Below are 25,610 nucleotides of genomic sequence, written 5' to 3'. Positions count from 1 at the left end.
CAATTGTTTCGCCTTGAATAGGCGTCACTGCCTGTGTGTGTGATATACTGATTTTGATATATTCGCTATGAATAATGATTATTGCTGGGACGGTAATTAAATGTGCTCTACTCCGAAAAGTGTTTAGTATTGTTTCCTTTATACCATTTTTCTATTGTATAGAATCTGCCAGGAGCTGCACTTTCCGAATAAATATGAGGTGTTCATTGCTTTTCCATATACACACTGCCTTCTTGCAAATTGCAAGCACCCGGACATGTCTTAACATTTACAATGCCAATAGCTCGTACTTTCACAAATGCAAGACCTATTGCATTGTAAATGTTTGTTATTTCTGAGATGGGGGTGGTTCGGGTGCTCTCAAAGTAAATTTTTTCACATTACCTCCTCTGCCCCTATGACCTCTATTTCACAACGAAATATGTAAATTGTGCACATTTGGGAGTGTGTGACAGTGCATTCTCAACACTTGAGAGCGTGCATACAAAATCTTGTCTCCAGTCAAAAGAATGATGACTGCAAATGGAAAGTTCTGAATAAAAAAAATCTATTTTTTATTTTTTGTATGGTTCACAATACACAGATATATTTTTCGTTAGATTACCTTGCTTTAAATGGGTATTTCCGGAATTATCTTTGTTCTTAATCATTGTAAAATCAGAAACCATAAGTGTGCGTGCGCATTCCAGAATCTCTTGTGCATTGACCACACGCAGACAATTCTCCAGGTTGTATGTGAGACATTCAAGGCTGATTCTTGAGATTTAAGAAACATCTCTGCACTCAGTGTAATCGCAAGAGCTGCGTGTTTACAGGGAATGTATGCTTATTTCAGAATAAAATGACAAACTCGAGACTCTGTAGTAAGGTGAGTGATACTTCTGCACTGCTCTCAAGCAGCGGACTCTAGTGCGTATGCGCGATGGACAGCTGCGAGGATTCCAGTTGGAACCTTGGAGAATCAGTGGAGAGATTTGCTTTTCCATTGCTTGAATCTTTTCCCTTTCATAGCAGTGATTTTTCCAACAAGAACTTATTTTAAATGTAAATTGCTTTAGATCATCGCATTTCAATGCCTCTCCAGTCCACTAAAAATGACAGTAAATTATGTGAAGTGAAAATAATGACCGTCTTACTGCAAAATGCCATCATTATATAGCCACATAACAGCACGCCACATTAGACTTTTTTTCCTCTCAACAGCCCCAATACCAGCAGGAGCCCGGGCCTGGTGCCCGGAGCCAGAGTGGCTGAACAGATGGCACAGCTGTAGCAATTGCGGAGTCATTTTAACCATATCTGACTGTATTTCCGAGGGACGTAATACACGTGAATGACTCTAGTAATAAAGGACGGATAATATGATAGTAAAGTGATTACTGTGTGTCTTTAGGGTGCATCGCTATGTGTTGAATCCCATTGCACAGAGAACCTCTGAATGGATCACTGTAATCAGTTCACTTACTTATCTGCTTTATATGTCAAGTCAAGTCAAGTCATAAAATTTATATAACGCACTACATACCCAGAGGGTTTCAAGGCGCTTAGGAAGGGGAGGAGGATTATTTGTCAAAAATCCACGTTTTAAGCTGTTTTCTGAACGCTAGGTGATTCTGGGTGAGGCGAAGGTAAGCGGGGAGTGAGTTCCATGTTCTGGCAGCCAGGTATGAAAAGGATCTGCCTCCCATGGTGGTCTTGTTGATGCGAGGTACAGTGGCGAGGGCTTGGCTGGAAGAGCGAAGTTGGCGGGAGGGGGTGTAGAAGGACAGTCGAGAGTTGAGGCAATCTGGTCCGATGTCGTAGAGTGATTTGTGTGCGTGGGTAAGCAGACGGAAAGTAATCCTCTTATTGACGGGTAGCCAGTGGAGGTCTTTGAGGTGACCAGAGATGTGTTCGTTGCGTGGGACTCTGGGTACAAGCCTGTGTAGTTCTTCAGCACAGTAGAGAATTTTTCTGTTAAATGGCTGAATGGAAGGGAGTTTCTTGCAGATATCCAAGGTCGGTAGTAGCAGTTTCTACCCCTTGCTCGTATTCTGGAAATTTACAAGCACCTAGAGATGTTTGAGCAACAAAAAAAAGCATAGGTTAAAAACATTAACATTTGCTTTGCCAAAAACTCGAACTTTCACAAATGAGAGACCCATTACATTGCAAATGCTTGTCTAGTAATACCTTTAGTAATAAAGACTGAACCTTTTGTTGAAGTGGCAGTTCTCAAAAGATGGGAGAAACATGTGGCGGTGCTGCTCTCAATTAGAAAAATTATCCCTGAGGGAATTCTACAATCAGCACTTTTCTGTGACAGGTCTTCAGCTAGAAACACACTTTTTCACTGTTTGCGTTTCCTTTCACCACCATCAAAGTGTTGTAGAGTTTAATGTGGTCGACACTGTCTTGCTGCGTATTTTTAGAGGTGCTGATAATATCAAACTCTTAGGCATCAGTACATGTTTAACACCACCATTTTGATGCACTCAGTTGACATCCAATATAACCCAAATTACATTGGCCTCCATATGAAGTAATTAACTGGGTGCAACAAGTGCATTATCAAACAGCCCAACAGCCATTTTCATGAAGTGTAAATACATGAGATCTGTTGTAAAGGTATTCACTCTAGTGTCTGTAGCACCATACACAAGGCCTTCTCTGGTACATCAAACCAAACACTCTGTAAAGGCTTGCCCTTTCTGAAAATCTCCAGTTGGCCAGCAGATATAAATTGTCAATTGAAGTTAAAGCAACAGGTTAATTAGAGCTGCTTCTTTGGATTTCTTGGCCCGGGTTGGAAATGCTCCTACCCAACCCTGGAGAGTAGAAACAAGTCTCCAGCCCTTAAGAAGACCGCTAAGAACCGATCCGACTATGAGTTATGAAATGGGAACCATCAAGCACCGAGTCTGCTCCACTCCGGATTCCCTGCTAAAACACTGCACTGACAGCACTGCTCAGACAAGTGTAATATGATCAACAGTAGTCTGGCAAAACCTGGATGTTGGGACTCTGCTCCATTCATGTTCAGAACACACAAGTAGCTCAAAATTCCTCCGTGTTTCAAGTGCAAACAAAAGTCCCTTGATGTTCACTTTGTTGTGTTTTGTTACTCAGTTTACCTTAAGTTATCACCTTACCTTCTGCTAATGTCTTTTTCGACTGCTATGACTGTATATTCATGATTTTCTTGACCTCACATTGTTACCTTGTATTTGTCTTTTAATTCTTTGCATGCTTACCATGATTGTCTCACCCCGTTTTCTTATGATATTGTCATGTCTTTGCCTGATTTTTGTGCTTTGCATATTTTTCGATTGTCTCCTTTCATTCATGTAATTGCTGCCTTGCCTCAATGTCTGCAGCACTGTCCTTTCTCCCTACGAGAGACAACTAAATATGGAGAGCAGCAACCGCAAGTCCAGTCGAAACCGCCGCAAAAGAAAATGCAGTCCCAGCCCCAGGTGAGACTGGCTCCAGTGGATAATGACACTTTAGGAGACATTTCAGCTCCTAGAATAAGGAAATGGCCAACTACTTCCTCCAGGACGACACAACTAGGGTGAAACGACAGAAAATCTCTCTCTCTCTCTCCCTCTCTCTCTCTCTCCCCTTCCCCCTCCCTCCCTCCCCCTCCCTCCTCTCGCTCTCACTCTCCTCTCTCCTCTCTCCTCCTTCCTCCTTCCCCACCATGGAGAGAGGGAGATATATCCTCCCCCGATCCCCTTCCCCCACCATCGCTATAATCAGTCAAGTTCATATAGCTGGTCGTTGATTACCAGTAGGTAATGTGTAATCTTACATGTGTCCCTGCCTCGTTAATGCTTATGAGACAAAGAGACCCCCTCTTTCTTCAAATCCCAGTGCACTAAGCCGTACACTTCCCAAATCCTGCCCTCTGCACATACACCTAAGAGTAAACGCAAGGTTTTTTCCCGATGCACTTATCCTACACGCCGCATCTCCAAAATCCTTAAATTGGATTGAAAGGTGAAAAGATGCTATCCTGAAGACCCTGTGTCGGCGATCAAGCGTCCAGATCACATGTCCGTTCCACTGCCGAATTTTTTCGACCTGCCATATTGAAACCTGGTACAATGCTCCTTTTCATTGAACTTGAGGTGGAGGGAGGGCTACTAACCACTTGTAACTTCAGAGACAATCATAAATGCACATCCTGCTTGTTGCCCATGGCTTGGGTACAGTGAGGAGCAAACAGAATACAAGCTCTAATATTCAGAAAAGGGGTATAGTCCCAACCTTCTATGGAGGGGACACTCTTCGAACATTCCTTACCACAGCCCTGTTCTGTGCGGGGGAAAGAGAAGTGTTGTGTATATGTAGTGTTTCCAATTCTGGAACCACTGGGTATCAGTCCAAACAAACCCCAAAGATGTCTGGTTGTAAGTCAACCTTGTTAGACAAGCTATCCTAGTGGTAGCATGGACTAAGCAGCCTTAAAGGCTTAACTTAAGAGGTCGTGTTAAGCGAGCTGTTTTACCACATACAATCCTGTAATCAAATGAAAGGACACCACACAAGTATATATTATAAAAATATATGTATTTATTTCTAAATTACTCCCCAGTACTCTTTATGAGGAAAGGGGCACAAGCGTTAAATCAAAAGCACAGTAAAACATATAAAGTTGCACAATTATGGATGAGGGCGGGTGGCCACTCAGACCATATACTAAAAAAGTGGTATAAGGAACACTTATCGAACAGTGGTTAGGCCTAGGGCCTAGAGATTCGCTGGGAGCAGTCAGGACTAGCAATGCTGAAGTCGGGAGTAGCCCACAGGAGACGGGTGCAGCACGGAAAGTGCGGCGCGCACCAATGTAATGTCAATGGTGCGTAAAAGTTAGATAAAGTGAATTAAAAGATACTTCCGCTGAACCTAGATGAACAAAACTTTAGACACAGACCCTAGAGGTGTGTACCAGTGTATGTACACCGGCGTTGCAATGTTACCTCACCCACAGGCCGTGGGTGCACAGGGTCGAAGTGGCGTCGGGTCTTGACACGCAGGTTCTTGGTGCTTGGAGCTGTTGCAGCTGCAGGCAATGTGAAGCAGAAGTGTCCGGTGCGATCCAAGGGTGGATCGAAGTAGAAAAGTACCTGAAAGCAGAGGGGACAGAGTCTGGGTCACTCAGCAGTGACCAGGGTGGAACCAGGACGGAACCAGGCAATGTCGGGCGCAATCAGGTGGTTGTCGATAGGCTTCTCTCCGCTGTCACGTGGGCTCTGGGGCATCTGCGACGTCCAGGAGCGGGTCACGATCTGTCCCACGTAGGCTCTCGCCGTCAGCACCGTCGGCTTCAAGATTGCAGCAAACAGCACTTGGCAAAAGCAATCCACGCGGAACCGGGAGATTGCTTATCACTCGAACCAGGAGGGTCAGAGTGGGGGCTCCTTTTCACAGGAGCTGGTGCAGATCTGGAGCAACCAGAAAAGCAAGTCGTATTTCAAGTTTCGTCGGCACAGGGGCCACAAGCCAGCTGGCAAGTGACCGGGCCAACGCGTCGAGCCCACACAAGCAGAAGGGCCCCACGCAGCACTCGTCGAGTGTGGAGGGGTGAGCTTTGGTGCAAGTGGAGCTCGGGGCTGGGGCTTCTCAAACCCCGGTGCACAGCTTCGAGGATCACTCGTGGGCTGCACGGTCAGCGTCTCGTGGCCTTTTCAAGATGGCGTGCCCCCCGCTTCCGGTCGCCTCCACTGGTCTCAGCTCTGCAGGGACTGTGGATCGGGCAGGTAGAAGGCAGGCAAGCTTGATCTCGTCGATCTCTGTCGCTCGAGTTCCGGCGGGAACTGCAACAAAGCAAGGGTCGAGGGCTGGATGGTGCCTGTTTGCACAGGGTGGTCACTCCTTGACCACAAGGGAGATTCTTCAGTCTTCTAACGTCGTGTAGAAAGTCGAAGGGTCCAGAATTCGTTTCTTATGTTTCTTCAGGATGATCTGAGTTGCATTGGCACTGCTCCCCCTCTTATTCCAATCTGAGGGGTGGATCTCCTGCTAGGTCCCTCCCCTATGGGTGGGACCAGGAAGGGGGGTGGTTACACCCCCTTTCCTTTGTCCAGGTCTCACTGGAGCTGGGGCTGGGCTGCCCCAGAACCGGTTTGACCGGATTATGCAAGGGGAAGCCTTGTGCTCCCCAGGCACTGTCTGGTTTCTTTCAAACCTCCCTGCTACAATCCACTATCTCCTGTCTGGGGTGGTGTGATACCTCCCTGTGACAGGAAAGCCTTTGTCCAGGCCTCCTCTGCTGAGATTCGGTCAGCAGCAGGAGGTCAGACATGTGTCTGTGGCAGAAGCATCCATTTTGTGGATCTGAGGCTCTTTTAAAAATCAACCGCGTTTTAGCAAAAGTAACATGTCGTCCCCTCTAGAGGGGTGGAATGCTACCCCCGTCGCCAGGACTGGCGAGGGGGTAGTATTCCAATTTGTATGACACCTTACACGACATGTTTTGATAAAGCCAAACCAAAGTTGACATATAACCGCGAGGATTATAATGCACTTAATAGTATATGGTTTGGCATTATCCCGGAACAGCTAAGGGAATTGGTCCCGACAGCTGCAGACAGGCTCAGCTCATGCTAGAGCACCATCTCACATTAAACCACGCACTCTGCCTTCAGGATTGTTAAGGCCTGCCATAGGAGTGGCTCACAGGTTTATATGTGTCCAGATAGGTTTAGATATAGGCATACTATATCTAAGCAAGGGGTGATTACACCACCTTGCCCCAGCTGAGTGATCAGCCAGTTGTGTCAATTTTAGATAGCCAGCCAGGGGTGGCAAAAGATATGCTGCAGCCCCTGGTAGGCCTTGGATGCACCTATGCCCTTGGCACCTATAGTGCTCTGTACAGGGGCTGATAAGGTGACCCAAGCCAATCTAGTTATGCACCTAGGGTACATGGAATCCATTTTACAGAGAGAGCAGATAGCCTGGGGCCCTGATTAGCAGGGAACCAGGCCAACTAAGTCGAAAACCAGCTAAACACAAGGCAGAAAATCTGGGGTAACCATAGTCAGGTAGCCACCTTCCTACAGTCCTTGACAACGTCTGCCCATTTCTATTATTTCTATCTGCTTCATTATTGTTTGAGAGTGAAAAAAGTATCATTGCAGGTCTCAAGACAAAAGAGGAAAAATTGATGAAAACGTGCCTTGTGGAGAGGGGACCCAAGAGGGGACGTCTGAAAGTGCACATGTCAGCCACAGAATACCAGCAGTAAACAGCATCAATGAGCCATGGCCTAGCGACAGTACATCAACAACCCAAAATCCCACTGGTGCAGCCAATGGGTGCATTTCAGATGAAGGCTCCTGCCCCATTTCTGAACCTACCACCACACAGGGTACAAACGTCATCTGCAGTCCCAAATGGGATTTTACAGAAATCACGTTTCCCAATCTTGGATCAGACTGCGTGCAGAACCACCTTCCTCCGCCCGATGTGGTGCTCATGCCAGAGAACATTGTTGGGCGGGAATTGGACTTGTCTGAGTGGCGCAGTAAACTGAACCAAACTAGAGAGAGAATATCCAGGAGAGAGCAGGAGCAGATGGAGTGGGAGAGCCGCTACAAGAACAGCATCAATGCAGACGTGGAAGTGAAACATTGTCGCAGCTGGAGGGAGTACAAGGATCTTCTGAAGAGGAGGGCGCAGCAGGGAGCCAGGCAGCGGCCACCCCACCTTTGGAATCAAGCCGTCACACCCCTGCTAGAACCCAACCAGGCTCCATCAACAGGTAATGATCTCCATTACACTGAAAGGATTTTAAAGTGTCCTTATTTGAGAACTTTAATTGCATCGGAGAGAATATTAAATTAGTCCAGTTCCCATTGCTCAGTGACCCTTCAAAGGTTATATTTTTTAAGCAAGTACATATGTCTTATGATTAGAGGATAATAACTTGGCTGTGTTTTATCATTTAAGGGCATTAGATCATAAGTGAGTCCCTAAACAAATTGTAATGCTTTTGTGTCTTCTTAAGTGAGCTCTTAGTATGAATGTTGTGTTTGTGCTATTGTTGGGCATACGCTGCATTTTAAGCGAGTTTTATTAACCCCTTCGCTGCTAGGCCTTTTCCCCTCCTGTGCTAAGCCCTTTTTTGGCGATTTGGGGTAGTGCGCGCTTAGGCCCTTGTAACTTTTTGACCACATAAGGTATCCACGCCAAATTTGCGTCCTTTTCTTCCAACATCATGTGGATTCTAAAGGTGCCCAGGGTTTGTGGATTACCTTGGAGGGGTCCCAGAAATTAACCAAAATATAGTGATTTTTTTGTTTTTTTCAGAAAAATGGGAAAAATGGGCTGCAAATGAAAGCCTCTGGGATTTTCCCTGAAAATGTTATCAAAAAAGGGTTTGTGGGGCTGAAATCTCCATTTTCTCAGCTTTTAGGAAATGACAGTCTTTTGTCAGAGAACCGACATTTTTCACACAGTTTTGGCATTTTTCTGGGACATAGCCTATTTTTGCTATTTTTAGAGCTTTCCACCTCCTTCCAGTTAATGGTAGAAATGAGTTTGAAAGCAATAATGGATCCTAGAAAGCTGTACATTTTCAAAAAGTAGACAAAATTCTGAATTCAGAAAGGGGTCATTTGTCTACATCCATGAAGGTTTCTTTATAGAAACTAACAGTTAAATATTGGAATAATTGAAAATTTGTTGAAAAAAACAGCCTTTTGTCTCAACGTTTTCACCTATAACTTTTTCTAGTTTTGACAGCTCTTAGAAAGCAATATACCGTTACATCCGTTAGACCTTCCTGGTTGTGGGGATATATAGGACTTGTAGTTTCACCAAGAACCCGACGAACCCAGATCCAAAAACTGAGCAGCAACTTGCAATGGTATTTTTTCATTTACTGGGTATAGAGCACTTTGTCTTGGAAAATGTATACATGGAAAAATCTGTATGAAAGACACCTATGTATTTCTGAATTGGGTACAAAATATAGAGTTCATAAACAGTATATTATTGCTAATTTTCAAAATTGGGAATACTCATACTAGCATGAGAATTATTAGTCATTTTTCAAAATTTTTTTTTTTTTACACAATGTCTTTCATTGAAAGGGAGAAATGCGCAAAAGCTCAATTGGTAATAACAGTTGATTTACAAATCTGAATTACCCCAAGTCTCCCGATAAAAACGGTACCTCACTTGTGTGGGTCGCCCTTGTGCCTGCGACAGGAAACGGCGCAAAATGCAAAGTGGTGACACCTAAATTTTGCAGTTACAAATTGACCCTTTTTTAGCAAAGTGCCTACCTGTAGTTTTTGCACCCTAGCTCTGCCGGCACCTAGGGAAACCTAGCAAACCTATACATTTTTGAAAAGTAGACACCCAGGGGAATTCAGGATGGGGTGACTTGACTGCCTACCACCAGGTCTTGTTACCCAGAATCCCTTGCAAACCTACGAATTTGACAAAAAAAACACATTTTCCTCACATTTCTGTGGAGGAAAGTTCTGGAATCTGCTTGGATCAACAAATTTCCACCCACCCAGTGTTCCCCCAGGTCTCCCGAAAACAATGGTACCTCACTTGCGTGGGTAGGCATAGTGGCTGCGACACGAAACAGCGCAAAACGCAACATGGTCGCACCTCAATTTCCCAGTGAAATCTTGCGCTCTTTAGACAAAGAGACTACCTTTTGTTTTTGAGCCCTAGCTCTGCCAGCACCTAGGGAAACCTAGCAAACCTATACATTTTTGAAAAGTAGACACCCAGGGGAATTCAGGATGGGGTCACTCGACTACCTACCCCCAGGTTCTCTTACCCAGAATCCCTTGCAAAGCTAAGAAATTGAAAAAAAAAACGCATTTTCCTCACATTTCTGTGGTGGAAAGTTCCGGAATCTGCGTGGATTAACAAATTTCCACCCACCCAGCGTTCCCCCAGGTCTCCCGAGAAAAATGGTATCTCATTTGCCTGGGTAGGCATAGTGGCTGCGACAGGAAACAGTGCAAAATGCAACGTGGTCACAACTCAATTTTTCAGTGAAATTGTGCACGTTTTGGGCAAAGAGACTACCTTTTGTTTTTGAACCCTAGCTCTGCCGGCACCTAGGGCAACCTAGCAAACCTATACATTTTTGAAAAGTAGACACCCAGGGGAATTCAGGATGGGGTCACTCGACTGCCTACCCCCAGGTTCTCTTACCCAGAATCCCTTGCAAAGCTAAGAAATTGGAAAACAAAACACATTTTCCTCACATTTCTGTGGTGGAAAGTTCCGGAATCTGCGTGGATCAACAAATTTCCACCCACCCAGCGTTCCCCCAGGTCTCCCGAGAAAAATGGTACCTCACTTGCCTGGGTAGGCATAGTGGCTGCGACAGGAAACAGTGCAAAACGCAACGTGGTCACAACTCAATTTTTCAGTGAAATTGTGCACGTTTTGGGCAAAGAGACTACCTTTTGTTTTTGAACCCTAGCTCTGCCGGCACCTAGGGAAACCTAGCAAACCTATACATTTTTGAAAAGTAGACACCCAGGGGAATTCAGGATGGGGTCACTCGACTGCCTACCCCCAGGTTCTCTTACCCAGAATCCCTTGCAAAGCTAAGAAATTGGAGAAAAAAAACGCATTTTCCTCACATTTCTGTGGTGGAAAGTTCCGGAATCTGCGTGGATCAACAAATTTCCACCCACCCAGCGTTCCCCCAGGTCTCCCGAGAAAAATGGTACCTCACTTGCCTGGGTAGGCATAGTGGCTGCGACAGGAAACAGTGCAAAACGCAACGTGGTCACAACTCAATTTTTCAGTGAAATTGTGCACGTTTTGGGCAAAGAGACTACCTTTTGTTTTTGAACCCTAGCTCTGCCGGCACCTAGGGAAACCTAGCAAACCTATACATTTTTTAAAAGTAGACACCCAGGGGAATTCAGGATGGGGTCACTCGACTGCCTACCCCCAGGTTCTCTTACCCAGAATCCCTTGCAAAGCTAAGAAATTGGGAAAAAAAACGCATTTTCCTCACATTTCTGTGGTGGAAAGTTCCGGAATCTGCGTGGATCAACAAATTTCCACCCACCCAGCGTTCCCCCAGGTCTCCCAAGAAAAATGGTACCTCACTTGCCTGGGTAGGCATAGTGGCTGCGACAGGAAACAGTGCAAAACGCAACGTGGTCACAACTCAATTTTTCAGTGAAATTGTGCACGTTTTGGGCAAAGAGACTACCTTTTGTTTTTGAACCCTAGCTCTGCCGGCACCTAGGGAAACCTAGCAAACCTATACATTTTTGAAAAGTAGACACCTAGGGGAATTCAGGATGGGGTCACTCGACTGCCTACCCCCAGGTTCTCTTACCCAGAATCCCTTGCAAAGCTAAGAAATTGGGAAAAAAAACGCATTTTCCTCACATTTCTGTGGTGGAAAGTTCCGGAATCTGCGTGGATCAACAAATTTCCACCCACCCAGCGTTCCCCCAGGTCTCCCGAGAAAAATGGTACCTCACTTGCCTGGGTAGGCATAGTGGCTGCGACAGGAAACAGTGCAAAACGCAACGTGGTCACAACTCAATTTTTCAGTGAAATTGTGCACGTTTTGGGCAAAGAGACTACCTTTTGTTTTTGAACCCTAGCTCTGCCGGCACCTAGGGAAACCTAGCAAACCTATACATTTTTGAAAAGTAGACACCCAGGGGAATTCAGGATGGGGTCACTCGACTGCCTACCCCCAGGTTCTCTTACCCAGAATCCCTTGCAAAGCTAAGAAATTGGAAAAAAAAACGCATTTTCCTCACATTTCTGTGGTGGAAAGTTCCGGAATCTGCGTGGATCAACAAATTTCCACCCACCCAGCGTTCCCCCAGGTCTCCCAAGAAAAATGGTACCTCACTTGCCTGGGTAGGCATAGTGGCTGCGACAGGAAACAGTGCAAAACGCAACGTGGTCACAACTCAATTTTTCAGTGAAATTGTGCACGTTTTGGGCAAAGAGACTACCTTTTGTTTTTGAACCCTAGCTCTGCCGGCACCTAGGGAAACCTAGCAAACCTATACATTTTTGAAAAGTAGACACCCAGGGGAATTCAGGATGGGGTCACTCGACTGCCTACCCCCAGGTTCTCTTACCCAGAATCCCTTGCAAAGCTAAGAAATTGGAGAAAAAAAACGCATTTTCCTCACATTTCTGTGGTGGAAAGTTCCGGAATCTGCGTGGATCAACAAATTTCCACCCACCCAGCGTTCCCCCAGGTCTCCCGAGAAAAATGGTACCTCACTTGCCTGGGTAGGCATAGTGGCTGCGACAGGAAACAGTGCAAAACGCAACGTGGTCACAACTCGATTTTTCAGTGAAATTGTGCACGTTTTGGGCAAAGAGACTACCTTTTGTTTTTGAACCCTAGCTCTGCCGGCACCTAGGGAAACCTAGCAAACCTATACATTTTTGAAAAGTAGACACCCAGGGGAATTCAGGATGGGGTCACTCGACTGCCTACCCCCAGGTTCTCTTACCCAGAATCCCTTGCAAAGCTAAGAAATTGGGAAAAAAAACGCATTTTCCTCACATTTCTGTGGTGGAAAGTTCCGGAATCTGCGTGGATCAACAAATTTCCACCCACCCAGCGTTCCCCCAGGTCTCCCGAGAAAAATGGTACCTCACTTGCCTGGGTAGGCATAGTGGCTGCGACAGGAAACAGTGCAAAACGTAATGTGGTCACAACTCAATTTTTCAGTGAAATTGTGCACGTTTTGGGCAAAGAGACTACCTTTTGTTTTTGAACCCTAGCTCTGCCGGCACCTAGGGAAACCTAGCAAACCTATACATTTTTGAAAAGTAGACACCCAGGGGAATTCAGGATGGGGTCACTCGACTGCCTACCCCCAGGTTCTCTTACCCAGAATCCCTTGCAAAGCTAAGAAATTGGAAAAAAAACGCATTTTCCTCACATTTCTGTGGTGGAAAGTTCCGGAATCTGCGTGGATCAACAAATTTCCACCCACCCAGCGTTCCCCCAGGTCTCCCGAGAAAAATGGTACCTCACTTGCCTGGGTAGGCATAGTGGCTGCGAAAGGAAATGGTTCAAATTGTACGGTGGTGAATTTACAATACCAAATTGCAAAACAACCTTGATTTTGGGGGGGGGGGGGCACCTGAGTTTTTGGCCCGGGGCTCGGTGGTATTCTTTGGAAAGTACAAAACCCAAACAGTTCTGAAAAGTAGACCCCTGGGGGAGTCCAGGGAGGTATGGCATGCGTGGGTCCCCGAACGTTTTCCTACCCAGAACACCTTGCAAACCTTAAAATTAGGTAAAATAATCACTTTTTCAAACTTTTTTGCGTGGAATCACCGTGCCGGCAAAAATGTCCTACCACCCAGCGCTCCCCTTGTTCTCCCGAGTAAAAGGATACCTCACTTGTGTGGGTGCCCCAAAGCAGAACAGGCCAAAAACGAATGTTGAAAAAAGTAGTATTTCAGTGTAACAAATTAAGCCCCCCTGCCTTAGTCACAGGCATTTGGCCCACCCACACAAGTGAGGTATCATTTTACTCGGAAAAACAAGGGGAACGCAGGGTGGTAGGACATTTGTGCCGACACGGCGATCCCACGGAAAAATGTATGGAAAACTGTTTTTTTAACCTAAATTTGTGGTTTGCAGGGATTTCTGGGTAGGAAAACATTGGGGGACCCACGCATGCCATACCTCCCTGGACTCCCCCGGGTGTCTAGTTTTCAGAACTGTTTGGGTTTGGTAGTTTCCAAAGATGCCCGCCGAGCCCCGGTCCAAAAACTCAGTCCCCCCCCCCCCAAAAAAGAAGGTAATCTTGCTATTGGTTATTGTAATGTCTCCACCGTACGATTTGGACCGTTTCCTGTTGCAGCCACTATGCCTACCCACGCAAGTGAGGTACCATTTTTATCGGGAGACCTGGGGGAACGCTGGGTGGGAGGAAATTTGTGTGAGCCCAGTGACGCCACGCTTTCCCACGCATAAAAAGTGTGAAAAAACTGATTTTTCCAGCAAAAATTGAGGTTTGCAAGGGATTCTGGGTAAAGGAACGTTGGAGGATCCACGCAAGCCATACCTCCTTGGAAGCCCCCGGGTGTCTACTTTTCAGAAATGTATGGGTTTGGTAGGTTTCCCTAGATGGCCGTCTAGCACGGGGCCAAAAACCCAGGTAACCCCTCTTGCAAAAGCAGGCGGTATTGACATTCAATACAACCAGCTTTTGCAAGAGGGGTTACCTGGGTTTTTGGCCCCGTGCTAGACGGCCATCTAGGGAAACCTACCAAACCCATACATTTCTGAAAAGTAGACACCCGGGGGCTTCCAAGGAGGTATGGCTTGCGTGGATCCTCCAACGTTCCTTTACCCAGAATCCCTTGCAAACCTCAATGTTAGCTAAAAAAAAAATCGGTTTTTTCACACTTTTTTGCATGGGAAAGCGTGGCATCACTGGGCTCACACAAATTTCCTCCCACCCAGCGTTCCCCCAGGTCTCCCGATAAAAATGGTACCTCACTTGCGTGGGTAGGCATAGTGGCAGCAACAGGAAGCGGTCCAAATCGTACAGTGGAAAAATAAGTTTTCAATTTGAGAGCGTGTGATTCAAGGAAATTGTGACAGACAATTTCAAGTTTGCAGGAGATTCTGGATAAAAATCCACAATAGAATTCACCAGAAAGATATGACCATATACTTCCATGGTTTAACAATAATAACTAAATTTAGTAATATATTTATAGCTATAATGTTCACCGTAACAGAGTTACTCAAAAGTCAAACATTCAAGGCACGGCTAACTATTCCTGAAAGACACACACATACAGGTTGGATTTGGCACGAGGGCGAGTGATGGTTCAGTACATAAAATTTTATTAACAAGATATTTCAAAAAATGAAATGCTCTGTCAATAAAAAAATGCATAAAAACCGAACCAGTGACTCGCAACTCGTGAGCTGTAAAGCCACGACAAGGCACCAACCATTTTACAGGCCATTCACGCGCCTTTCATACCTGATACAAACCAGACCATTGACACCATCAAGAAAGAACAGCAACACACTACAACAATCACAATAAGAGACAAGGTACACCCTACTTCAGAAAGAGATAAAAGACAAACATTACTGCACAGCCATCTAATCCGCAAGCACACACACATTCTGGTTGGATTTGGCACGAGGGTGAGTGATGATTCAGTACATACAATTGTATTCGCAAGTAATTTCAAAAAAATGAAATACACTGCGTATAATTGAAAGTATGATAAACTGAACCACTGACTCACAGCTCGTGAGCTGTAAAGCCACGTCAAGGCACCAACCTCTTTACAGGCCATTCATACACCTTTCGTACGTGTGACACATACAAAACATTCACACCGCCAGCCGCGGACCCATCACATTTCAACACTCACACCAGCAGACAGCGCCATTCAAGGGCCCATCACTTTCACACGCCCACATTTCTGACACTGCAACTACACAAAATGATGGACTGCGTGGAGTGTCACTCAACTAGCAGTGTGTGTAGTGACCAACAGAAAGTAACTACTCACACACTGCCAGCCAAGCGCCAGTCCACCCACACCACCATCCAAGCACCAGACCATGCACACCGCCAGCCAAACCCCACTCAGCACACAACGACAGCCAAGCACAACTCCGTGCACAGACAGCCAAGAACCACTCCACACACACCACCAGCCAAGTACCACTCCACACACACCACCAGCCAAGCGCCACTCCACACACACCGCCAGCCAAGCACCACTCCACACACACCGCCAGCCAAGCACCACTCCATGCAAACAGCTAAGCACCACTCCACGCACACCATCCAGCCAAGTACCACTCCACACACACCACCAGCCATACACCAAACCACACACTCCACCAGCCAAACCCAACTCCATGCACAGACAGCCAAGCACCACTCCACGCACACCACCAGCCAAGCACCACTCCACACACACCACCAGCCAAACACCACTCCATGCACAGACAGCCAAGTACCACTCCACACACACCACCAGCCAAGCGCCACTCCACACACACCGCCAGCCAAGCAGCACTCCGTGCACAGACAGCAAAGTAGCACTCCACGCACACCACCAGCCAAGCGCCACTCCACACACACCGCCAGCCAAGCAGCACTCCATGCACAGACAGCAAATGACCACTCCACACACACACCACCAGCCAAGCGCCACTCCACACACACCGCCAGCCAAGCACCACTCCGTGCATAGATAGCCAAGTACCACTCCACGCACACCACCAGCCAAGCACCACTCCACACACACCACCAGCCAAACACCACTCCATGCACAGACAGCCAAGTACCACTCCACGAACACCACCAACCAAGAGCCACTCCACACACACCGCCAGCCAAGCACCACTCCGTGCACCAACAGCCAAGTACCACTCCATGCACACCACCAGCAAAGCGCAACTCCACACACACCGCCAGCCAAGCACCAGCCGGCACACACCACAAACACATTGAGAATTCTTTTTTTGACAAAAACACTAAACAAATGGAAATACCTACAAAACAGCTAACACAAATTCTTAAACTAAACACTTTGCACTAATGCCAATCCTTGAAACAAACTAAAAATTTCTTACAGAATGCAGACCAGGCAATTCAATTTAGAGCTCATTAAAACTCCCAAAACTTCTTTTGCGTGTGGTACAATTTAAAACAAGCTGACAGACACAATGCAGGCTTAGGACAGTCAGGACAGTATAAACGAGACTCCTTCCGCACGCCTCTTCGCCAACAGACTCTGCATCTTCTAGTCGGAAAGTCTCTTGCGGGAGTGGAAGGAATAGATTCAAGAAAGTGGCGATCTTTCAATCTAGCCACTTCCTCCACCACTCCAAATCTAGGAACACTTGCCTCCTCCAAAAGTACAAGCCTGCCTATTATAGACTCCTGAAACTTAACAAAAGGCATCTTATTCTGAGGACAAGACTTCTGATACACAACAAAAGCATTAAAAATTGCCAAGTGGAACAGATGGATAGCCAACTTCTTGTACCAAACGTAAGCCTTTCGAAGAACAGCATAAGGTTCCAACCTCTGATCTACTCTGTCAACACCTCCCATGAACTTATTGTAATCTAAAATGCACACAGGTTTGCGCACTTCAGCACCCTGACCCCAAACAGGCACAGGTTCTGTTCTTTCATTGTGGATAGTAGTCAGCATGTACACATCTCTCTTGTCTGAAAACTTCACAGCTAGAAGCTCCCCACATCGCAAAGCCGTAGACTGTCCCCGCACAAGCCTTTTGCAAACAAGTTCCTTTGGGAAACCTTTCCGGTTACTGCGCATTGTGCCACAAGCAACAGTGCCCACTTTGCCCAACTCCTTGAACAACCGCACACCAGTGTAGAAGTTATCTACATATAAATGATGGCCTTTGTAAAATAATCCTCTACCTAGTTCCCACACAATTTTCTCAGTCACTCCAAAAGTAGAAGGACAACCAGGAGGGTTAATGCTGGACTCCTTACCAGTGTACACCCTGAAATTGTAGACATATCCAGTCTCACTGTCACACAGCATATACAGTTTGATTCCATAGCGTGCCCTCTTACTAGGAATGTATTTCCTAAAAACCAAGCGGCCCTTGAACAACAGCAAAGACTCATCCACTGCAATTTCTTTACCAGGGACAAAGATCTCAGAAAAACGATCAACAAAGTGATCCAGGACAGGTCGAATTTTAAACAAACGGTCACAATCAGGGTGATCGCGTGACAACGCTAAACTATTATCAACAAAATGCAACATCCGAAGAAGAAGCGTATACCGATCACGACTTATGATTGCTGGAAATATAGCTGTTGCCATCAAGGGACTAGTGGACCAATATGAAGTAATTGATGGCTTCCTTAGCAAGCCCATCAAAAAAGTTAATCCCAAAAACTTTTTCAACTCTTCAACATTTGTGGGAGTCCACCGGATTGCTCTAGAATGGGGCTTAAGGCTGGCACTGTTGGCCCTCAAATATTGTTCGGCATACAAATTGGTTTGATCAACAATCTCTTGCAAAAACACATTGTCAAAAAACAACTCAAAAAAATTTATTGGCAGAAAATTCTCAGTATTCACTCTACACCAAGGAACACCAGTGAACTCTGGCAATGCCGGCTGCACCATGCCAGGGGGAACCCAGAGGCCATCCATATCAACGGGGGGAGCAGCCGCCCCAGCCTGCAGCACCAAAACATCTTGCTGCTGTTCACCAACGGGAGGCCTAACAGCCACAGATACTTCTGGCTGCACAACATCAACAGAAGACATAGCATCCCCAGAGGGCTCTTCCTGCACTACAACAACGGGAAGCCCAGCAGCCTGAGATGCTTCTTGCTGCACTACACCACCGGGAAATCAAGCAGACCCAGATGCCTCTTGCCCCTCTACACCAATGGGAAGCCTAACTGCCACAGATACTTCAGGCTGCACAACACCAACAGAAGACATAGCATCCCCAGAGGGCGCATCATGCACTACACCAACAGGAAGCCCAGCAGCCTGAGATGCTACTTGCTGCACTACACCACCGGGAAGCCTAACAGTCACAGATGCCTTTTGCTGCACTACACCAGCAGGAAGACGAAAAGCACCAGATGCCTCTTTGCGCACCACAGCAATGTGAAGCCTTTTGGGCGCAGGCTCCAGCCCACTTACCTCTTGCCGACGTAAAAAGAAAGGAAACCTTGCGGCCCTAGGCAGCAGCACAGATGCCTCTTGGCCCACTACCGGCATCACAATGTCCTCCTCTAACATAGGCCCTTCATCAGCACTAGAAGAAGATTCATCTTCCGATGATGATACCATGCGAAGAGAAAACTCACTGCCTGAATCTTCTGCCCCCACCTGGGAGTCCAAATCGGAGTCAGACTCTGAACCATGGTCAGAGGAAGACTCAAAAAGCAAACCAAGAACCTGCTGAGCAGTAATCCTGCGACTAGCCATTATCCTTCAAAAGCAAGAAGACTGCACACACAAGTGAACAACAACCTACACTTTGCAAAGTAAGAAGTAAACAAGGTAAGGCTTTCACAAACAGATAAATACAATCCAAAACTATTTCACTCTAACCAAATATAGCTACACTCACCAGCACCTACTCTGTTGAGACACAGCAAAAAGAAATGATATCCCACTAGAAAGAAAAAAAGAAATGACAGATTAGAAAACAAAGTGCACATCAAGCACTAATACTGAAAACAAAAAAAATCAGAGCCACACAAACTGGTAGAAGTACAACCTTTTTCAATAAGACAAACATCAAGGGAAAGTAGTACAAAATACATTCACTTACCAAGCACAAGCAACTACACAAGCTGCAAACAGACACGCAACCTACAACAATCCAAACAGCAAAAGCCTGAAACAAGACAAAAATAGAGAAGAAAAAAAAAATAACTACCACATTTCACAAACAATATAACAATTCTAAAAACAACACACAAACTTGCCCCCCAAATTTAAATTCAGCAAGATGGGCCACCAAATAGGGCTTAGACCAATTGGGATTAGATGAGGTTTAACATCAAGACACTGGTTAATTTTTTGAATTTTTTTTACTGCCAGACCCCTTTGGTGCCAGTCAGTCTTTTGCTCCTAACAGTACCCCCATCACACAGGGGCAGTAAGGACATTCATATACCTTTTGTACGTTTGACACATACAAAACATTTACACCGCCAGCGCCATTCAAGGGCCCATCACTTTCACACGCCCACATATCTGACACAGCAACTACAGAAAAAGATGGACTGCGTAGAGTGTCACTCAACTAGCAATGTGTGTAGTGACCAACAGAAAGTAACTACTCACACACCACCAGCCAAGCGCCACTCCACGCATACCGCCAGCCAAGCACCACTAAGTGCACAGACAGCAAAGTATCACTCCACGCACACCACCAGCCAAGCGCCACTCCACACACATCGCCAGCCAAGCAGCACTCCGTGCACAGACAGCAAATGACCACTCCACACACACCACCAGCCAAGCGCCACTCCACACACACCGCCAGCCAAGCACCACTGCATGTATAGATAGCCAAGTACCCCTCCACGCACACTGCCAGCCAAACACCACTCAGCGCACACCGACAGCCAAGTACCACTCCACACACACCGCCAGCCAAGCACCACTCCACGCACACCGCAAGCCAAGCGCCACTCACCGCCAGCCAAACACCGCTCCACGCACACCATCCAGCCAAGTACCACTCCACACACACCGCCAGCCAAACACCACTCCACACACACCACCAGCCAAACACCACTCCGTGCACAGACAACCAAGTACCACTCCACACACACCACCAGCCAAGCGCCACTCCACACACACCGCCAGCCAAGCAGCACTCCGTGCACAGACAGCAAAGTAGCACTCCTCGCACACCACCAGCCTTGCGCCACTCCACACACACCGTCAGCCAAGCACCACTCCGTGCACAGACAGCAAAGTATCACTCCACGCACACCACCAGCCAAGCGCCACTCCACACACACCGCCAGCCAAGCAGCACTCCATGCACAGACAGCAAATGACCACTCGACACACACACCACCAGCCAAGCGCCACTCCACACACACCGCCAGCCAAGCACCACTCCGTGCATAGATAGCCAAGTACCACTCCACGCACACCGCCAGCCAAACACCACTCAGCGCACACCGACAGCCAAGTACCACTCCACACACACCGCCAGCCAAGCACCACTCCACGCACACGGCAAGCCAAGCGCCACTCACCACCAGCCAAACACCGCTCCACGCACACATCCAGCCAAGTACCACTCCACACACACCGCCAGCCAAACACCACTCCACACACACCACCAGCCAAACACCACTCCGTGCACAGACAGCCAAGTACCACTGCACGCACACCGCCAGCCAAGCACCACTCCACGCACACCGCAAGCCAAGCGCCACACACCACCAGCCAAACACCACTCCGTGCACACCACCAGCCAAACACCACTCCGTGCACAGACAGCCAAGTACCACTCCACACACACTGCCAGCCAAGCACCACTCTGTGCATAGATAGCCAAGTACCCCTCCACGTACACCGCCAGCCACAAACCACTCAGCGCACACCGACAGCCAAGTACCACTCCACACACACCGCCAGCCAAGCACCACTCCACGCACACGGCAAGCCAAGCGCCACTCACCACCAGCCAAACACCGCTCCACGCACACATCCAGCCAAGTACCACTCCACACACACCACCAGCCAAACACCACTCCGTGCACAGACAGCCAAGTACCACTGCACGCACATCCAGCCAAGCGCCACTCCACACGCACCGCCAGCCAAACACCACTCCACGCACACTGCAAGCCAAGCGCCACTCCGCACACACCGCCAGCCAAGCACTACTCCTTGCCCAAGGGGTCGCTACCTAAAAACAAAATTTTAATTCCCTGGTGCTAGTGGGCATTTTCTGCCCCCCCCCCCCCCCCCCCCCCCTGGGTGCAAAACTGCCCCCAGGGTGGACAGAAAAACAAAAAAACCATCATGGCCACCTGGAAGCGACCCTTACCCAAGGGGTCGCTTCCCAAAACAAACACATTGCCCCAACAAAAAACCCTGGTGCTAGTGGGAAATTTCTGCCCCCCCTGGGGGCAAAACGGCCGAAAAACAGGCCGATTTGCCCCCAGGGGGGGGCAGAAAAACAAAAAGTTAAATATGAGGCCACCTGGAAGTGACCCTTGCCCAAGGGGTCGCTTCCTAAAAGCTAAAAACAAAATCCCTGGTGCTAGTGGGCATTTTCTGTCCCCCCCTGGGGGCAAAACGGCAAAAAAAACGGGCCGATTTGCCCCCAGGGGGGGACAGAAAAACGTAAACAAAAACAATCGCCACCATCTTGGCTTAACAAAACAACCCTGGTGCTAGTGGGAAATTTCTGCCCCCCCTGGGGGCAAAACGGCCGAAAAAACGGGCCGATTTGCCCCCAGGGGGGGCAGAAAATTGAAAATTAATTGGCTGCCCACCTGGAAGCGACCCTTGCCCAAGGGGTCGCTTCCGAAAAGCTAAATAAACAATCCCTGGTGCTAGTGGGGGCATTTCCGCCGCACAATCGCGACGCTGTGCGCGATCGTGAGGCAGAAATGCCCTGCAAAGAGACATCAGGGGAAAGGAAAATCTCTTTCCTCTCCCCTGATGCCTCTTCACTGCCCCAAACCCCCGCCGGAGTTCAAAAATCCTACCTTGCTGCACGGCGCTCAGGAAGCAAATGGCTTCCCGAGCGCAGGGAATCCCTGATGATGTCAGCGCGCGCTGTGCGCGCTGACGTCATCAGGGATTCCCAGGGGGGGGGCGGGGGGGGGGGCAGCGGAAGCTCTTCCGCTGCCGCCCCCAGCAGCACAACCAAGATCGCAGACCCTCGGGGGGAGCGCCAGCGCTTCCCCCGAGGGTGGGGCTGATGACGAGCTGGCCTTGTCATCCGCGCACGACAGGTAAGCGCCATGACAAGCCCAGCTCGTCATTAGCCTCGAAGGGGCTAAAGAAGGGTCTTTAGTGAGTCTGTGATGTGCATCATCATATGCTACTCTGTGACTTGCTTCTGGCAGAATCAATTTGACATTTCTTTAAAGTAAATTCTGGAGAGTACTCTGTCTATAGCCCCAACTTCATCTATATTTGTGGCATCTATATGTAGAGCAGATTAGTGGATGGAAGTGTGGTTTTCCTTGGATTATTAAAAGGAGCCCTCTTAACATGTGCACTATCCAGCTTTCTTTCTCAGTCCGCTCTCATAAAACAGAAGTAGTTTGGTATAAAATCCTCATCAGCCTGCCACTGGAAAATTTCTAAATTACTGCTAAAATCGAATTGTTCTTGAGAATGGCCCCACACAGGCAGGGTGGCCCATCCTCATCTTAGCTGAGTCTCATTGTGGTGGACCTATAGGAAAGACTTTAAATCAAGAATACTTTGATCCGCATCTCCTGCCATGGGAGCCTGGAACCTTTATGCTTGTAGTCACAACTTTTTTATTATTTTTACAACAATTTATTTTTAACAATGTCCAATATGTATTTCAAGGCCGCTCCCAATCTGGGAACACAAACCATCGGATTACTCCAAGAACATCCACCTAGCTTTTGTGGCAACAAACTAACACATAAAACACCCCAACATTACCCCTACTCCCCCATCCCAGCTGCGCCAGTGTCAGTCCGTATCGTCCAACATGTAGGATCCAGAAGCAACCTGCTGTTAGCCTTAGTCCCCCCTCTTACCCTGGGCATGTGATCCCCACAAGTTCATGCTCATTCGCATCTCGGTCAGTTTGTGCCTGCCCCCTCCTTCTCCTGTGGGGCAGCACTCCCTGGGGAACTTGCTGGTGATAGCTGATTTGGCTCTTTTAGCCATTACACCAGGGCCTATCATGTTCGCGGCCCATCGAGGGGCACACAACCTCTCATCGCTTCTCTAAACAGTACATCACTCTCAAAGCCCGCAAATTTTACCACCTCTCTATGCCAGTTCTCTATTCTGGGCCCTCTAACTTCCTTCCAGTTGAGCATAATCTATTGCTTTGCAAGGACTACAGTCAAATCAATGAAACTGTTGGTAACTTTGTTTGGTCGGGCATGGATACCAGTAAGCGGACTACGAGAGAAGGGAATATTCCACATGGTAATCTCATGAACTCCAGTGAGTGCTTCCTTCCAATAGTCTGTCTGGGAAGGGTATGTCCAACCATGTGATACATTACTGCAAGCACTTCTCTTCACCTAGAGCGCGTGGCTCCATCAGTGCTATAGAATCTATTCACCCTGCCGGGTGTAAGATAAACTTTGTTGAGGAAGTAGGAGTTGAATAATTTAAATCTGGCATTTTAGACGCTCTCATGGTTGTTTCCAGAATCTTTGCCCAATCTACCTCCGGAATCAGAGTTTCCAGGTCTCCCTCCCATTTCTCCTTGACACTAGTTAAGGAGTATGAAGAGACATAGAGGATGATGGAACCAACACCCTTCAGGAAATGCCCTCGGTGTCCTACAAAATATCCCTGTGCAATACTCCACGAAGTCTGTAATCTCTGCTTCTCACCAAATCACAATACCTGTAGCACCGTCTGTTTAGCCATTAAGTGTAAGAAGACTCTTTGTCACTAGAGAGACAGACATTGGGCACGCCCCAAAATGCTCTGATTGTCGAAGCACACATCAGACCTCTTCGGTGAAGTGGACACCTAGTCTTCAGACATTCGAGCTCATCAGCCCGGCGCAGAGGTTATCGGCTCTGGCTCTTCCATTCTGGAGGAGCAGGAAAAAAAAGAAGCGGGCAAAGGCGCTCCTTCCATCTCATTCAACACTTTTCCTCGTACCATACAGAGAGTCTGGAGTACAGTCAAAACCCAAGCTCACTAGAAACACAAATGACTGCATCCTGAGGTTGAGCACCGTAATGAGGGGGTCTGGCATCAAGCCACATGCGTAAACTTCCACAGCTTCCAGGTCTGCCACCACACTGGCTCTGTTGGGTCAAGGTGGGATACAGCTAAGAGTCTCGACTCTCAGCGGTCTGAAGAGACAACCCAGCTCTGAGGTGCCCATGCACTTGTCGATGCTGAAGGCACCATTGGTGCCTCCTCCCCTTTGACGATGTAATGAATGTGCTTTTCTCTAAAAGGACATGCTCAAACACTACACTCCCACTATGGAGGCAAATATACCACTGCCCCTTTAAATAAAAAACTTTGATCAGCACTACCTTTAGGCGAGGCAAAGACCCAGCACCCCTCTTAAGGCGAGGTAAGAAAACAAAATCCAGGTGCATTTAAAATAACACACACACGTTTAATAATGCAACAGTTTAGAACGGTAGGCCAAATATATCAGTAAATGCAGATTCCCAAATGTCAAGTGACTAAAATGTACAATTAGAATAAAATGCAGTATATATAAGTAGCAAAAAGTAGAACATTTATACAAAAATGGTTAGAAACACCTAACCATTTGAATTTGCATCATCCTTGCCAACTCAAGCTGGGGAAGCCCGTCAACAGCCCAGGAAGGCGTTCAATCAGGACTCAAGTTCCGGCACCGCCACAGCAAAACGTCTATCCTGTGGTGAACTTCCACCTGGCCCCCGAAGGTTCCCATCTTAAATACCATTGCTTAACATAAGACAAAGCTCCTACAAAACCTCGCCCCCTACTCATGAGAAATAACTGAGCTGGCTGTACCAGTCTGCTTCAGGGCCAAGATGGAGGCTGGCCAAACTCCCTTATTTTGACTTCGAGGCGGAGTTGCACATTATACAGATAATATCCAGTTCACTCTGGTCAGTGAAGAGTGAAAAACAAGTGAGGAGCAGAAACATGCCCTCCCCACTTTGCAGCTATGTGCGAGCAGCAAGGCAAAGTCAGAAAACAAGATGACATGAGGCCATGTCAACGCCAAAAGTACGCACTTATAATTATCATAACCCAAACAACTTGCAAGAACTGCTGTGCTTGCAGAAGCAAGGCAAAGTCAGAAAACAAGATGACATGAGGCCATGTCAAAGCCAATAGTAAGAACTCATAATTCTCATAACTGTACAACAGAATACACATTTCTGCACATCCTCTTATAGCATCACA

At 47.3% G+C, this 25,610-nt stretch overlaps 1 protein-coding gene across 2 annotated transcripts in view; it reads left to right on the top strand.

The window, feature by feature from the left end:
- The window catches only part of TSEN54 (tRNA splicing endonuclease subunit 54), a 232,703-nt gene that overhangs the window by 119,138 nt on the left and 87,955 nt on the right, over window positions 1-25,610 (top strand). For both annotated transcript variants that reach the window (XM_086930756.1, XM_086930757.1), the window contains 2 exons: window positions 3,357-3,455; window positions 7,128-7,750. In XM_086930756.1, the coding sequence (XP_086786882.1) occupies window positions 3,357-3,455; window positions 7,128-7,750 (722 nt within the window). The remainder of the gene's footprint in view (window positions 1-3,356; window positions 3,456-7,127; window positions 7,751-25,610) is intronic.

The sequence above is a fragment of the Lissotriton vulgaris genome, chromosome 7 (assembly GCF_964263255.1).
Source record: "Lissotriton vulgaris chromosome 7, aLisVul1.2, whole genome shotgun sequence".
NCBI classification, from domain to species: domain Eukaryota; kingdom Metazoa; phylum Chordata; class Amphibia; order Caudata; family Salamandridae; genus Lissotriton; species Lissotriton vulgaris.
The sequence above is the reverse complement of the archived record's forward strand: the minus strand, read 5'-3'. Positions and strand labels throughout refer to the sequence as shown.